Source organism: Bos grunniens, chromosome 17 (assembly GCF_055505025.1).
Source record: "Bos grunniens cultivar Pamir isolate PY7600 chromosome 17, Bosgru_T2T1.0, whole genome shotgun sequence".
NCBI classification, from domain to species: Eukaryota; Metazoa; Chordata; class Mammalia; order Artiodactyla; family Bovidae; genus Bos; species Bos grunniens.
The window spans coordinates 69,556,401-69,570,629 of NC_141181.1; the positions used below are offsets into that span (position 1 = coordinate 69,556,401).

At 63.4% G+C, this 14,229-nt stretch overlaps 2 protein-coding genes across 14 annotated transcripts in view; both read right to left on the reverse strand.

Moving 5' to 3' along the window:
• Positions 1-1,013: 1,013 nt before the first annotated feature.
• CASTOR1 (cytosolic arginine sensor for mTORC1 subunit 1) lies at positions 1,014-5,428 on the reverse strand. 13 transcript variants are annotated; one of them, XM_086348724.1, is made up of 10 exons: positions 5,292-5,428; positions 4,652-4,722; positions 3,527-3,629; positions 3,252-3,439; positions 3,012-3,144; positions 2,611-2,734; positions 2,054-2,167; positions 1,806-1,888; positions 1,607-1,701; positions 1,014-1,518 (listed from the first exon to the last, which is right to left on the reverse strand). In XM_086348724.1, the coding sequence occupies exons 4-10, from the start codon at positions 3,282-3,284 to the stop codon at positions 1,450-1,452; spliced, it is 651 nt and encodes a 216-aa protein (XP_086204850.1). In that variant the 5' UTR covers positions 3,285-3,439; positions 3,527-3,629; positions 4,652-4,722; positions 5,292-5,428; the 3' UTR covers positions 1,014-1,449. The 13 variants fall into 13 exon arrangements, 11 of the variants coding, with proteins under 11 accessions (XP_086204850.1, XP_086204846.1, XP_086204851.1 ...); XM_086348720.1 differs by having other exon boundaries at positions 2,611-2,737; XM_086348725.1 differs by lacking the exon at positions 5,292-5,428 and adding an exon at positions 4,912-4,949.
• A 2,408-nt stretch (positions 5,429-7,836) lies between these two features.
• The window catches only part of TBC1D10A (TBC1 domain family member 10A), a 29,677-nt gene continuing 23,284 nt past the window's right edge, over positions 7,837-14,229 (reverse strand). The window contains exons 4-9 of the mRNA XM_086348700.1: positions 11,007-11,113; positions 10,295-10,409; positions 10,146-10,211; positions 9,390-9,579; positions 9,112-9,266; positions 7,837-8,669 (exon numbers count right to left, since the gene is read on the reverse strand). Of these exons, the coding sequence (XP_086204826.1) occupies positions 8,199-8,669; positions 9,112-9,266; positions 9,390-9,579; positions 10,146-10,211; positions 10,295-10,409; positions 11,007-11,113 (1,104 nt within the window). The 3' untranslated portion in view covers positions 7,837-8,198. The remainder of the gene's footprint in view (positions 8,670-9,111; positions 9,267-9,389; positions 9,580-10,145; positions 10,212-10,294; positions 10,410-11,006; positions 11,114-14,229) is intronic.

Here is a 14,229-nt window from a genome sequence, read left to right on the forward strand (position 1 = left end):
CCCAAGGGGTATTGGATCCTGAGCGGGCTGCCTCCCGGGTCTCCAGGCACTGGGGAAACTGAGGCCAGGGGGAGGGGGGAAGGGCTGGCCTGGGCCCCCGACCGCCACTCACCGGGCTGGGCCGTGCTCCCTGCTCCTCTGATCTGCAGCCCCCAGGTTCCCAGGGGCAGGGCGGGCGCGCTGCCAGAGGCCTGGCCCCGCTCTGGCTTTTCTGGGGAGCCACCACGACCTCTGAGTACCCCGAAGTCACACCCTTCTTCCCTTTCTGTGTGCGGGCGGGTCTGGGCTGAGGGCACCCGATAACCTCCCCCGCGCATCTGTAGGGCCCCATCAGGTCACAGCGGAATCCCAGCCCACGGAACGGGGAGGTGGCCCCACAGCGACAGGAAACCCAGGCCCAGGTTTGTGGAGCCTCTGGGCGCAGAGGCTCCTGGGGGCCTCCAGTCCCCCATCTGGTCTGTGTGGCTGAGCCAAGCCCAAGCCCAGCATGGACTCTCAGCTGCCCACTCTGGCCGGCCCCTCCCAGCACTGCTCCAGGAAAGCCCTGGGGGCAAGAACTGAGTGATCACTCCCACCAGGGATGGCCAGGACTCAGGTGTGGTCCGAGAGAAAGCTGACAGCAGGCCAGCCACAGCCAAGGTGGCGGTGGGGTCGGGGGGGATGCGGGACCCCCACCCCAGACAGGAGGGTCTGGGAGCCTCTGCTCTGCTCCGAACCTCCTGGGTTGTTCAGACCCAGAAAGGAATGAAGAGAGAGGCTGAACCTCAGAGCTGGGCAGCCCCGGCAGGGAATCACATGGCCCTGGCTTGGGTCACTTCCCCTGCCGGCGCTCCAGTCACTTTGTCCTGAGAACGGGGGCGCTGGCTCTCGAGGTGAGCACAGAGGGAGGCTGAGGTGAGCCCGGCCCAGAGCCGGCTGCACAGGATGGGGTGGGAGAGGAGGGTACAGTCCAGGACCTCAGGCGGCAGCCCCGTGGCTGAGGCTCGGACGACCCCAAGGACCACAGCCCGGTCTGCTCGGTATAAGCTCTTTATTAACAAGTTGATTTAAAAAGGAGAGAGAGAGAGGTGTAAAAATACTTTTCTTGGAGGCCCCAGGAAGGGAAGGCACGGTCAGAACTCCTTTGCTGGGTCAGGCAACCCAGCCGGGGGCGGCGTGGAGATGGGGGAGGCTCAGGCCTCAGGCAGGGAATGTGCAAACCCTGAGGCCCCGCAGGGAGGGTTGAGGGCTTCCTGGAAGAAGCCCAGAGCACCACGTCCCCTGCGTTGGGCAGACACGCGGCGGCCACGTTGAGAGCCGGTGTCTGCTTACAGCTTACATACACAGAGCGGAAGGAGGGGGCCCCCCGGCAGGAACGTCCCAGAGCTGGAGCACACAGCTTTGAGAAGTCTCTGGAAGCCAGAGGGCCAGGGGAGACCCCGGAGGCTGCTGTGGCCTGCCCCTGGAGCCTCAAGAGCCCAGGCCATCCTGCCGGCGCTGGAGGACCTCGATGACGCTGCCGATGCCGTCCTCGGGCACCTGCGGGCCGGCGGGCACAGGGAGGCGTCAGGGTCGCCCTGCCCCCTCCCCCTCCCCCCAGGTCCCCCTCCCCAGCCAGGGGGCTCACCAAGGCATGGTCGAAGTTGAAGGTGCTGATGTAGTAGGCAGAGATGTCGGCTGCAGCCAGGGGGCCCGCGATCTGGGCCACGATCCCACACTCGTCTGAGGGTCGAGGAGGGGCTGTGTGGGTCACCGCAGTCTACCCCCCACCACCCCCCCAGGCCCCAGCCCTTCCGCAGCCCCCGACACAAGGCCCGGCCCCTCACCGAAGCCCAGGGGCTGTCCGCCAATGCGCACCATCCTCCACAGCTCGCCCGAGGAGCTGGTCAGCAGCAGGTCACTGGGGAACCTAGGGCAGCAGGAGGGTGGTGGGCGGGGGTACCGCGATCCACCCTTGCCCGCTGTGAGCCCGGGAGGAGGTCAGCCTGCTGACCTCAGCGTTGGACGCTCTAGCTGCCCCCTCCCTGGGGCTGGCCGAGGGCCTGTGTGCCACCTGGGGTCAGGGGTCACTTACTTTTTCTGCGTCTCAGCATCCATGACAATGGAGATGTAGCCCTCGATGAGGGAGAAGGCAAAGAAGGCGATGGAGCTGGATCCTGGACCGCCAGAAGCTGCCTCCCTGGGGGGACTGGGGAGGATGGGAGGCTCAGGTGATCTGCCCGCTCCACCTCCCAGTCGGGCTCCACGCCTGCAAAGGGGCTGGCACAGGGGGCCCTGGGCAGACCCTCCTGGCCCCCTGTCCTCCCCCCTCATCTGAGGGCCCTGACCTGCTGGTATGGCTGGGGACGGGAGAGGATGATGAACCCTGAATGTGACAAAGAGGATTTTACCCCAGGTCCAGAGGGCCTGACCAGGGCATAGCTCAGGTGGCTCTGCCCACACCTGAGGAGGGGGCCCCAGCTGTGGCTTTGGGGCCTTGCCTGGACCTCAGTGCAGGGCAAAGGGGTGTCACAGACAGCCAGGAACCCCAGCCATGGAACAGGACACAGAACTGCAGATCCCAGGGGTGGGCGGAAGGTGATGGGAAGGAGCCCAGGAACAAGGTGTGTAGACCGATGCCAACGGGCCCACCTATGCGAGTAGAAGAGGACGTCGATGAGGGTGGTGGCGATGGCTGGCAGTGTCTCGGGGTCCAGCGTGAGGACGCAGAATCGGTTCTGCGGGCTCTGGATGGGGTGCACCGTGGGGCTGGGCCCTGCTGGGGAGGGACCAGATGGTGGTGGAGGTGAAAGGCCGACTGTGGACGGGGGCGCCCCCTGGTGGCAAGCCAGAGAGAGACGGCCTGGGCTGGGAGTAGGGTCAGGCAGCACCTGCAGGAAGCTGCCTGGGTTCTCCCGGCGCCCTCTGGTGAGGAGGCGGGGGTCCGTGTCAGCTGGTCTCCCCAAACCCACAGCCCCACCTGCACAAGGCAAGGGCCCCCGGTGGCAAGAGGAGTCCCCGCCGAGGCCCGGGTGTCAGAGAGCGACCCTCACCATGCTGGGCACGGGGAAAGCCGTTGCTGGAATCGTCCCTGGCAACAGGCACAGGCTCCCCGCCCACCTCTCGGTAAATGTCGAACTCCCGGGCCAGCGTGTGGATCACCACGGACAGGTCCTGCTCCCGCACCTGGGCCAGGAGAGGCACAACGCATGGGTCCCCAAGCACCCATGGGGCCCGTCCTGCCCCGCACCCCTCCTCCCCCCGCCCCAGCCCAGCACCTGCGGGAGACTCACCAGGATGAAGTCTGTCTGGTAGGTGGACAGCATCAGCACAGACACGTGGTGCTCGGCCAGCGGTGCGATCACTGACCGGGCGATCTTGGTGACCCCGGCGGCCTGCACAGCTGCGCCGCTGGGGGACGACACGTTCAGCACCAGCCACGTGGCCTCGGCCACTTGCAGGAACTCGGATGGGGGCAGCTCTGTGGGGCAGGGGGCACAGGCCCGGTCAGGGCCTACAGGGTGGACCCTGCCCTGTTTCCCTGTCTGAGCCTTACGGGGAGCTCTACCAAGATCGGGTCAGGTCTGGAGACTGGAGCTGTCTTCCTCCCCCAAGTTCTGGTCCTGAGACCTGCATGTCTGCAAGGACTGAGAGGTGCTTCAGGTGTTGGCCTGTCAGGGATTGAAACTTCCCAGTTAGGATCGGAGCTCCGAATTCAGACAGAGCTGGGTTCCAATCCCAGCCTCACCATCTACTTTCTGTTGACCTGGGGCAAATGATTTAACTTCTCTGAGCCTCAGTTTCCTCTTCTGTAAAATGGGATGCCGGTATGGGCCTCAAGACAAATGCTCCGTGGGCGAACAGAAGCCTTATATCACGTGGCACCACCAGGGGGAGCCAGCACACCAAGTTGGCTAGGGGATGCCTTTTACTCTGAGCAGATCCAAACTTTCCTGCTGCACAAATAGGGAAACTAAGGCCTGAAGCAGCGCTATGCCTGCCGATGAAGCCCCAGTGATCTGGCCTGAGACTCCAGGCCTGTCAGCATGGGCCAGGCTGGCAGGAGTAGGGAGGTAGATGTCAGCTCCAGGGATCAGGGACGGGCCAGGCTGGCGTCCAGTCCGGGGCAGGAGCCACGGCCAGGGTGGCTGCTAATTGCCCAAGCACAGCTAGGAGGCCCGCCAGGACCCTGCCCTGGGCTGGCTGCCTGCTCCTCCTGCATTCCTTCCCCAACCCTCTCAGACTCCTGGAGCCGCCAGACCAGTTGGGGAGGGGGTGACACACACCAGAGAAGAGAGGAGTCAGTGGGGGGAATAACGGCGGGGCTGGGGTGGGCTGGTGAAACAGCCGCAGGAACCCGATTCTTGCCCCAGAACTGTAACTGAGGCCCTGCCGGCCGGCCAGGGGCTGCTAACCGCCCTTCACACACAGCCCCGTTTATAAAGCCCTCGAGGGACCCTATTAGATCAGAGCCGTAACTATTCCATTTTACATAAGAGGAAACAGCTCAGAGAGGGGAAGTGACTTGCTTAAGGGCACACAGCCAGTGAGAAGTGGGAATGGATTCGAACCCAGATCCATCCGCCTTCGGCCCCCAGCTCTTGCGACCATGGATCTTAGCATTCGGTGAGAACCTCGCAAAGGGACGAGCGCAGTCTCCTCCCTTAGACCCCCTCCCCAGCCCAGCCCCCACCTTTGAAGCCCTCCTCGTCCACCATGAGCGTGTAATCCTCGGGGGTCTCCGTCAGGCTGAAGAACTTGCACCTGGTTGGGGGCGGGGGGCATCTTCAGCCTGGGTGGGGCGGAGGGAGCGGGTAGACCCCGGCCGGGCGCCTCCCTGCCCCCTCAAGCCTGTTTTCTCCCCAGGACAGCGGGGTGTGTGCCCCGTTTCCAGAACTGTGAACTGCTTTCCGCCTCCCCGACCTCCACGCCAGGACACGAGGAGAGGCTCACCCGCGGCTGCAAACTCAGGCCGTCGAACCTTGAGCCCTCTAGACCAGCCCCTCTGACCCGACGGGAGGCAAGTGGAAAAAGTTCTACGCAGTCGCCAGGAAAGAATGCCCCCACCTGACACCACTAGGGTTAAGCATTGACCATCCCAGGCTGTTTGCGCCTTAACCGGCCCTGGGAGGGGGCCTCACGGGGCCGGATAGGCGGCGGTCCCGGGGAGGTTAGGCCCAGGCCGGATGGCGGCCGGGGCGGGGGAGGGAGGAGGCCAGGGAGGGCTCTCCCCGCCGGCTCCCGCTGGCCCCACGACGGCCCTAATCTCCCGACCCCGTCCCAGAGCGACAGTGCAGCCCACCCCCGTCTGTGCCGCGAACCCGGACGCGCACCGGCTTCGGCGGGGCAGGAAGAGCAGCTTGATGAGCGGGTGAGTGTAGAGCCAGAGGCCGGGGCGGGCGAGGCTCAGCACCCGCACCCGGTGCTCTAGGATGTGCAGCTCCATCGCGGCCCGCGCGGACCCGACCCCGCAGCCCACAGGACCCAGGCGGTGCTGGGGGCGGGTCGCTGGGGGCGGTGCCGGGGGGCTTAAAGGGGCCGCTGCGCGGCCGAGCGCACGCCGCCAGCTACGCCAGCTCCCCGAAGGCCACGCCGCGCGGACCGGGCGGCCAATCCAGGGTGGCCACGCCTCCTTCTAGCGCCGGAGCCTCACTCTGCTCCGTCCGGCCCGCCCTACCCGCCCCTGCTGGCTCCGCCCCACCGGTTTGGGCTCGGGAATCACCCGCTGACCCCACCCGCGTCGAGTCCTCCTGCGGGGGTTGTGGTGGGGGGGGGCCCTGCCGCGCCTTGCCCCCTTTCAGGGCTCCGCGCTTTCTGTAGGACGCCCGCTGCGCTGGGGTCCCGAGCCGGCGGAGACTGGGAGTCGTATCTGTCCTTGGGCCTTAGAATTAATTTCGCTGAGCCTTGGAGGCGCGCCTGGGACAGAACACAGCCCCCAAACTCCTGGAACGTGCGAGGGGCGGGGTCCGCTGCCGCAGCCCAGGCAGCCGTGTGGTTCTAGGCCCTGAGAGCGTCCTAGGGCCTTGCCCCTCCTTCCTCTCGTGGCTCAGAGCTGGCAGGGCCACCAGAGCTGGCAGGGGTGGCGGGGACAAAAGTCCCCCAGCGAGGGCTGCCCGGGACTAGTATTGACACATACCCTCCCTGCTTCGTGAGCCCCGTGAGTGGACTGACAAGGTGAAGCTTGACTCAGTGGCCTCAACATCTTTTACTCTCACCCAGCTTCCAGAGCAGAAGGGAGGGCCCCAGCCATTCTCTGAGCAGCACGTGGTGGGGAGGGGGCTGAAGGCCACCAGGCTGAACACTTGTTTGGGCCAGAAATGCCCAAAGCCCAACCTTTGGGGGAACAGGGCCACGCATCTGGGGCTTACTGGGTCCTCAGGTTCTCCGCCGAGACATAAGGCTGCAGTTGTGAGCAGGACTGACGTGGCCTGAGCACACCTAAACATGCTTCATGCCCGAGGAGGCCCCCAGCACTGGCAGGCGCCCCAGATCCGAGGCTGGTGAGTGCCAACTTGGGCTCGTTTCCACATCAGGGCTGGGCTCTGCTCAGGCGTCCTCAGGCCTGCAAAGACCCCGGCGCGCACAGGCACGAGCACACGGAGGCTGGCCCTGCAGCAGGACAGAACGTGTTCCAGGGGCCCTTGCCTGGCCCAAGCGTCCTCAGGCCCCACTGCCAAGGCTCTGAATCAAACAGGTTAGAGCAGGACTCGGGTCTGATGGACCCAGCAGGTCTGAGCAGGCCTCCTGCCCGCTCGGCAGGCTTTACGGTAGGCGGATGGAAGAGGGGCAGCACTTGCCCTCCCTAGACTCTCCGGCTCAGTGGGTCCCCATGGAACGCCGCAGCCACTGATCCTGGCCAGTCCCTTGGAGGGCCGGGGAGGGGAGTGTCCTCTGAGGCCGAGCCCTCAATTCAGGGGCAGGTGGCATAGGAAGCCACAGGGGGGGAGCGGCAGGAGGTGAGAAGTAGGTGGTTTGCCCTGAAAAGTTCATGTGACCCTTGACCTCCTCAGCCTCAGTATCCCTGTTTCTACCAGAACAGGGCGTCCCAGGCCAAGGCCGCAGCCCTGCGATGCCTAAACGCTCCCAGGGAGGCTCTGCTCCTCCCTCCCTCTCCCCCGGCACCCCCACCCGGCCCGCCCAGCCTGGTGGCCTGCCAGGAACAGCCACTATTGTTTGACTGGAAAAGCTGCTTCCTCAGCAGAAGGGGGGCCTCTCCCAGGGACACCCTGTTCTCACCCTTGCTGGTCACCACACTGCCTGCCTGGGTCCTCAATGCGGAGTCAGGTCACCCTAGTCAGGAGAGGTAGCGAGGGGCTCTGGGTCCCAATCTGGATCAGCTTCACCTCTCCCAGTCAGCTCCTCTGCTTCCTCCTCTGTAAAACGGGGATAGGGATGAAGCCCACCCAGTCGTCAATCAGCCAGCCCAGCCTGGCATGTGCCCAGCTCGGTAAGCGGCCAGCAGGCACCTCGTATCACAGATTCAGGCTTCGCCCCGCACCCCTCTAACTTGGATGGAGGCCTGCGCTAAGCATGAGAGGGTAGTTCTTCACAACCACCCACCCTTGGCACCAGCACCGGCCCAGAACGAGTACCTTACTGGGGTCCAAAGTGGCATCCAGGCCAGCCCCTGGAGGAGGAGGACTCCGGAAGGACTTACGGAGCCCCTCACCTCTGTGACGGGCAGGGATCAAGGCCTGGGGAGCAGGCCCTGCTCTGCCTTAGCCCTGGTGACCCTCACCCTTGGCAGGCCGTGGCCATGGGCCGGGGGGATGAAGTAGGGGAAATTGGGGCCGGGATGGGGGCCTCTGTAGGGTGTGGAGGAGATGCTGAGCCCTAGAGGTGGGACCCCCTTCCCAGTCCCAAGATACACACCAGCTCTCTACACAAGCCTGTTTATTTCTGTACAAAACCATGTTTCTATTTTACACAAAGAACCTCCCCACCCCCCACCCCCACCACATCCGTGCCCTGGCCCTGGGGAGCATCCCCCCAGGAGGGGCTGGGTGAGGCCCCACCCATCGGCCCGCACTTCTACCCGCCCCAGCTGGGCCGGCCCGAGCTCCACTCTGGAGAAAATAAATAAGGAGACTCAGGCAGAATCTGTGCTGGGCCAGCCAGACTCTCTGCCGCCTGGGGCCAGGCAGCGGGCCCTCGGAGGGTGCGCGGGCCCTGGAGTGTCAGTCAGTCAGTGAACCGTGTGGTGTGTGGAGACCCCAGCCCAGGGGCCTGAGCTACCAGGGTTACAAGTAGGTGTCCTCGCTCTCCTGGGACGTCAGGCTCTCCCGGGAGCGGTGGTGGGCTGAGTCCCAAGGGGCCGAGCCCTGGGGGTCCTGGGGGGCTGGGTCCTGCACGGGCATATCCTGTGGGGGTGATGCATCTCCTGCGGCAGCCGCTGCCTTGGCTTGACTCGCAGCAGGCGGCTGGTCCCGCTGCCCACTCTCCCTCGCCGGCTCCCGCGGCTCCTTCTGGACCTGCTTGGATGCCTTGGACTTGCCTTTGGAGCCAGAGAGGGGGGCGTCCAGGGGCAGGCGGATGGATGGTGAGGGCTGCAGGCTGGGCCGTGGGCCCGGCTCTGCCTCCAGGATGGCCTTGGCGCCGTGCAGCCTGGGTGGGGACGGGCACTGCAGCTCCCCCCGCGTCTCCTGCCAGCGCCGCAGCTGGATGAGGTGCTCGCGCTCGATCTGGCGCTCCGTCACTGGCAGCTCCACCACCTGTGGGGCGGTGAAGGCAGGGGGCGTCAGGAAGAGCTGTCCCCTTCCGCCTCCCAGCCCGGGCCATGCGGGCTGACCACAGGACGGTGGTCACAGGCCCCAGAGTGACTGCCAGGTGAGCCAGGCCCTCGAGGCCCACCGCCTCGGAGGAGAAAGCCACGAGTCCTCCTGCCTACCTGTGTATCGCCTCACTCCAGCCCCCCAGAGACAAAGATCCACAAGACAGAAAAACGGGAAAATAAAGCCAAGGCTTGATGGGTGGGGGCCGCACCTACTCATTCCTTCTAGGGGGATCTGGGCCTCTCTGTGCCCCTCTCCTTGTTCAGACAGAAGGACGAGGTCTGTCCACACCGTCTTGGGCTGCTGAGCACAAGGCCGCAGGCCCCCACCAGGCCCTCAGTCTCCCCCTCCCTCCGGGGGTGAGGGGCAGGGGTGGCTGTACCTCCTGGACCAGGAACGCCTCCTGCATGACCTTGGGGTTGAGGCTCCGCAGCCGCTCGATGGTCTCGTACTGGCCTTGGCAGCCTCGGACCTTCTCGGGGGAGCCCAGCGCCTGCTTCAGCAGCACCAAGCCCACCCGGAAGATGATCTTGACTCCTGCAGGGGGGCAGGCAGTGAATGTGGGCGGTGGGGGCTGCTCTGGGGAGTTTCTCTGCAAACAGAGGCCCCCCCGTGAACTGGACTGGTGGCAGGGGTGCCGCCCCGAGCCCAGCCCAGTACCTTCACAGAAGAACATGTCCCAGACACGCAGCACGGAGCTCCAGGGCAAGGTGCGCGAGAAGGCGCACATGAACCACTCGGTCATGTAGAGCAGCGGGTCGATCTTCTGCTGGCTGAGGTGCTTGTGGGCCACGGGAGACACCTTCTGCAGCAGCGAGAAGAGGATCTCCCCGTCCAGCTGGATGGCCTCCTGGGGGGACAGGGAAGCCACCGGGCCGTGACCGAGGGCCCGCAGCAGCCACCCCTGGCTCCTCAGGCGGCTCACGCTGCAGGGTGCCAAGCTCCTGCTGGGTGCTGGGTTGCAATGATAAGCACACCAGACACAGCTAGTCCCCCTCACTGAGCGTGTCCTGCAGAGAGGCAGACAGACACAAACCACAGAAGCATCGGGCTGAGGGAGCAGAGGGAGGGAGGGGGCTAAGTGCCCTCTAAGGGCACGGCAGGAACAAGACCCTGGGGGGCATGTGCCAGAGGCCCCGCCTGTCAGGTCAGGGAAAGCTCGTGGGCTGAAAGCTGAGAGGAAAGAAGAGTTATCAGAGGAAGGAAGGGGCGGAGGATTAAGCCTATTGGAAGGCCAAGGCAGGAGGAGCGTGGTGCCCTGGAGGAACAGCCATAGGGAGGCAGAGGTGGAGGGAGGGTGGAAGTGGGAGGCCGGGAGGGACTTCCAGGGGCACAGGGAGTTAAGGTCTGGAGAGGCCACAAAGGTGGCAGGTCTGGGGCGGGTCTCAGGCCAGGGCCAGGCTGGCAAGCACTCACCAGCTTCTCACTGTAGTAGCCGGGCAGGTACTTCTCACAGATCTGCACCAGGCACCAAAAGGCTTGCTGTGGGCAAGAGAGACGTGAGGCCTGGCTGCTGGGTGTTCCCCGGCCGCCTGTCTGCCCACCCGCCCGTGGCCTAAGGGTACCTCGGCGGGCATGTGCATGAGCAGCACGGCGGCGATGGGTGCCTGGGCCTGGCAGTAGCCCTCCTCGGGTCGGTACAGTGTGTAGGCCTTTAGCACCCGGAACAGGTCCTGCTGGCTGCGGAGAGGTGAGCAGGGAAGGGCTGACGGGTGGACTCGGCCACCCACAGGCCTCACCTGTGCCCCACTGGGCCAGACCTGACTCAGAGGCTGCACTTCCCTGCAGACTGGGGTCACCAGGGGTCAGTCCTCCTCTGCAGCCCCTGCACCCTCCTTTGACAGGTGAGGGCAGAGGCTCAAAAAGAAAGCGGGGAGCAGGGCCGGGGCAGGGGGCGTGGCCCCTGGCTTAGCAGCTGTGGCCCCTCGGCCAGGCCAGCCCCGTCCCAGGTCTGTCTCGGTCCCGGCCTGGCCGCCACGTCTCTCCTTTCCTGCATACCTTGTACCCACCCAGCTCTCGCCAGCCTTCTTTCTCCCCACTCGATTTGTGCATCTTCCTGTTTCCAGAGGAAGGCCAGGCCAGGCAAGCCTAACTCTCTGGGAAGTACAGGATGAAGTGACCCAGACCTAAGAGGACCCATCTTTGGTTTGAACCAAATAGGGAACTAACAGTGCAGTCAGGATCCTCCAGCTTCCGGGACCCCCAACGTGCCGCCAGATTCATTTTACCTCCTCTCTCTGAGGGAAAGGGACAGCCCACAAGGGCCAGCCTGCTCACCCGTGGCCCCCCCGGGACACAAACATCTCGTGGAAAGGGAACTGCCGGTGCAGGTCACGCTCAATCACATCCAGCCACTTGGGGTCCCCAGGGGACATGTCCAGCTCCTGGAAGCAAGGTCAAGAGCATCTCTTAGGAGTTAGGATGGCTGGGAGGATATCATCGTCCCAGGTTATGGAGGAGGCCCCATCACCAGGGACAATGTCCACCTGATCCCATCCTGACTGGGCCTCCCCGAGGACAAGTCAGGAAGCTTGGGCGGAGCACAGACAAGGGGAGCAGAGTCCTGGAAACCCTGAGGGGCTACCTAGGCTCCAGGAGGAAGACCCACGTGGGTAAGAGTGCCTGACATAGCTGTAGCTTGAGATAACCTCCAGGTACTTCATTCAGGACTCAAACACCTTGTTACCCCCTGAAGATGGAAGGCAACTTGGAAGCAACAACTCCCACCTGGGAGCATCACCCGGAGCACCACTTGAGATGGCACACGTGGGCCTTGCCGAATGTTCTCCTCAGCCCCCCAGAGACAGGTCTGTCGTTACACTGTTCACAGGTGAGGAACTGAGGGTCAAAGAAAAGCCACTTGCCTGATGCCTTGTGGCTAGAAAAATGATGCAGCTGGGTCTGGAAGCCAGGCTGACTCAGAGCTGTCAACCCCAACTCCTGTGCTACCCACCTCCCTGTACAAGAGGTGCCACCCATTCAGGAAGCGTGTGTGTGTGTGTGTGTGTGTGTTCTGCTACCCTGAGCAACGTCATGACATCTGTCACACCATTAGCCTCAGAGCCATCTCTGGGTGCTGGGGTTTCAGCAAATTTTTACTCTTTTCTTTGAAATTTCGTGAACATTTTTGCATGAGTTCCATTTATGAAAACAAAGCTACTACACAAAGAAAGATCCTGTCTCAATTACTTGAAATGTCCTCTATCTTACTTGCTTGTTGGTTACAGGGGTATATATTATTTGTCCAAACTCTCTGAACTGTGTGCTTAAGATCTGTGCACTTTACTTTATGTAAGTTCATAACCTCAGCTTTCAAAAAAGAAAGAAACAACTCAGTGGAAAGGATGCCTGGAGGGCTGAGCAGGGAAGCAGACAGAGCCCTTGTTGTCTACGTGTTGGGCAGTGCAAGGAGGGCCCCAGGAGGAAGGCTGGGTCCACAGCAAACACATCAGTGGGTGTAGGCCCAGGCCCCTGCCCGGCAGGTGACTTCATACAAGTCCCTTTCCCTCTGTGCCTCCTCAGTGGGGGTGTCCCAGGATTGAAATAAGGACCCTAGGGTGTCAGGTAACTTGATACAAGAGGGTAAACACTGAGACAAAGGAGTGTTGGAGGCTGGAGGGTGAAGGGAGGGGCGCAGGGTCTGGACAGTGGGCCCTGGGGCAGGTGCACACGAGACCTGTGCCTGCGCAACCCCCCTCGGCGGGGCCGCTAGTGCCCCAAGCACCTGCAGGTCAGGATGCGGTCCTGATCCGAGACACTGTCTTGAGTACAGTGCAGGTCTGCTTTTGTCAGGAAGGAAAGGAGGGTCCCACAAGTTCTCCTGAAGGTTCCCCTGAGGTGTGGACCTGGGAACCTAAGGTTCCTAGAACACGCTCATTGGGTTCCTCAGCAGCTCACGGCACTCAGCGTCACCACCCCTCAGAAAGGGAAAGGTGCAGCCGAAGGGCCTGCAGGGAGAAAGGGTGCCGAGAGTCCAAGGCAGATAGGGGCCGCTGGGGGTGATGCAGTTACCGCAGCCCCCATGGAGCCTGCAGGTGCTGGCGTTGTCAAGAAGGGAAATCAGAGAAGAAAACCAGGGAAGAAAAAGACTGGAAGGTCCTGTCCTGCCTGAGGAAGGAGGAAGAAGTGGCCAGCGCAGAGGAGGAGGAGCTGCCGGGGTGTGGAGCCTGCGCTGATGGCGGAGGCTGGGGTCAGCGCGGGCCTGCAGGGGCAGGATTGCTGCACCACAGCCCCTCGCGGAGCCCCTGCCTGTGGTCTCTTGCCCCAGCAGCCAGAGGCAGCTTCTCTCCCCGTCCACTTCCTCCACCCCACAGGCAGGCAGAGTCCCTCCTGCTGTGCTCACAAACCACTGTCCTGGCCCCCAGGATAGCTTCGGGGCCCTGCCACTAAGGTTCAAAACATCATGAAGGGCTTTCTGGGCCAATCTACGTCCTCCCGCAAGCAACCTTCAGACTCCAGAGGCAGCCAACCCCTCTCAGGACGTACCACTCCCCAGACATACACAGCACAGAGAGCTCTGCACTCCGCTGCTCCTCAGAGGCATCACGTCTGCTAACTGGAACCAGGAGGCTGACCGGGCCCCCGAGCTCCCTCGGCTCTCAGGCTGTGCTCTGGTGGCTGAAGGTAACCTAGGGCCTTGGTGACGTTCCCACCCCACCCCTGAGCCTCCCACTCTGCCAGAAGGCAGCCCCCTGACATGGAAGTGATGTAGCCACAGGGAGGAAGACTCTGGAGCCAAGAGGCTGCCTGAGTGGGCATGATGTCGGTGCTCTGTGGGACAGCCTGACCCCTGATTCAGGCCTGCCCTCAGCCAGACACTCCAGCAACCCCCGTCCCCTGGGCCACTCTCCCCACCTCCCGGTCTACAGCAGCAGCTCCAGGAATAGGTTTGGCGGGAGAGGGCTGTTCACTGAAGCATGAATTTTGTCAACAGGGAGCTGCTGACTGACAGCTCTCTCACTGCCTAGCATCAGTCCCAAGAGCCTGAGAGGTGCCCTGAGGCCTGGGGCCAAGTCTGGCAGGTGAGCTGGGGCAGCCCCGGGAAAGCCAACTGACTCGCCGAGTTCCCTAGAGAAGCAGGCTGGAGGAGCAGCCTGGGCCGGGGGGGCCCCAAGAAGCCTCATGAATAGAGGGGTGTGCTCCACCTTGGCAATCTGAGGTGGGGAGCAGTGGGAGGGGAAGGCATGGCTGTCAGAGGGTATCCTGTCTGACCCCTGACTGGCTTCTAAACTCTAAGGACACTGGTTTGGCTCTGCCACCCCCGGAACAGACAAGCCCATAAGCAACACGGGTGAACCAAGTTTAGCTGGCTTGGATGAGGCAAGAGAAAGAGTAGAGGACGGGAAGTCAAAAGGTGTTAGGGTCCTGTGACCCTGCTGGGCAGCCCCCGAAGGCCCAGAGCTCAGGCCCCAGGTGGTCAGGGAAGGGCTCTGAGTGTCCCTCCCAATAACCAAGAGCTGAGAGGTAGTCCACCAAGTCCAAGAGAGCAAATCTGGGCGGC

Coding starts and splice junctions, on each gene's coding strand:
- CASTOR1 (XM_086348716.1), bottom strand. CDS start 5,404: ATGGAGCTGCACATCCTAGAGCACCGGGTGCGGGTGCTGAGCCTCGCC. Junction 3,145..3,251: donor ACCAGACAGACTTCATCCTG/GTGAGTCTCCCG, acceptor CTCCTGGCCCAG/GTGCGGGAGCAGGACCTGTC. Junction 2,168..2,610: donor GTCCTCTTCTACTCGCATAG/GTGGGCCCGTTG, acceptor CATCCTCCCCAG/TCCCCCCAGGGAGGCAGCTT.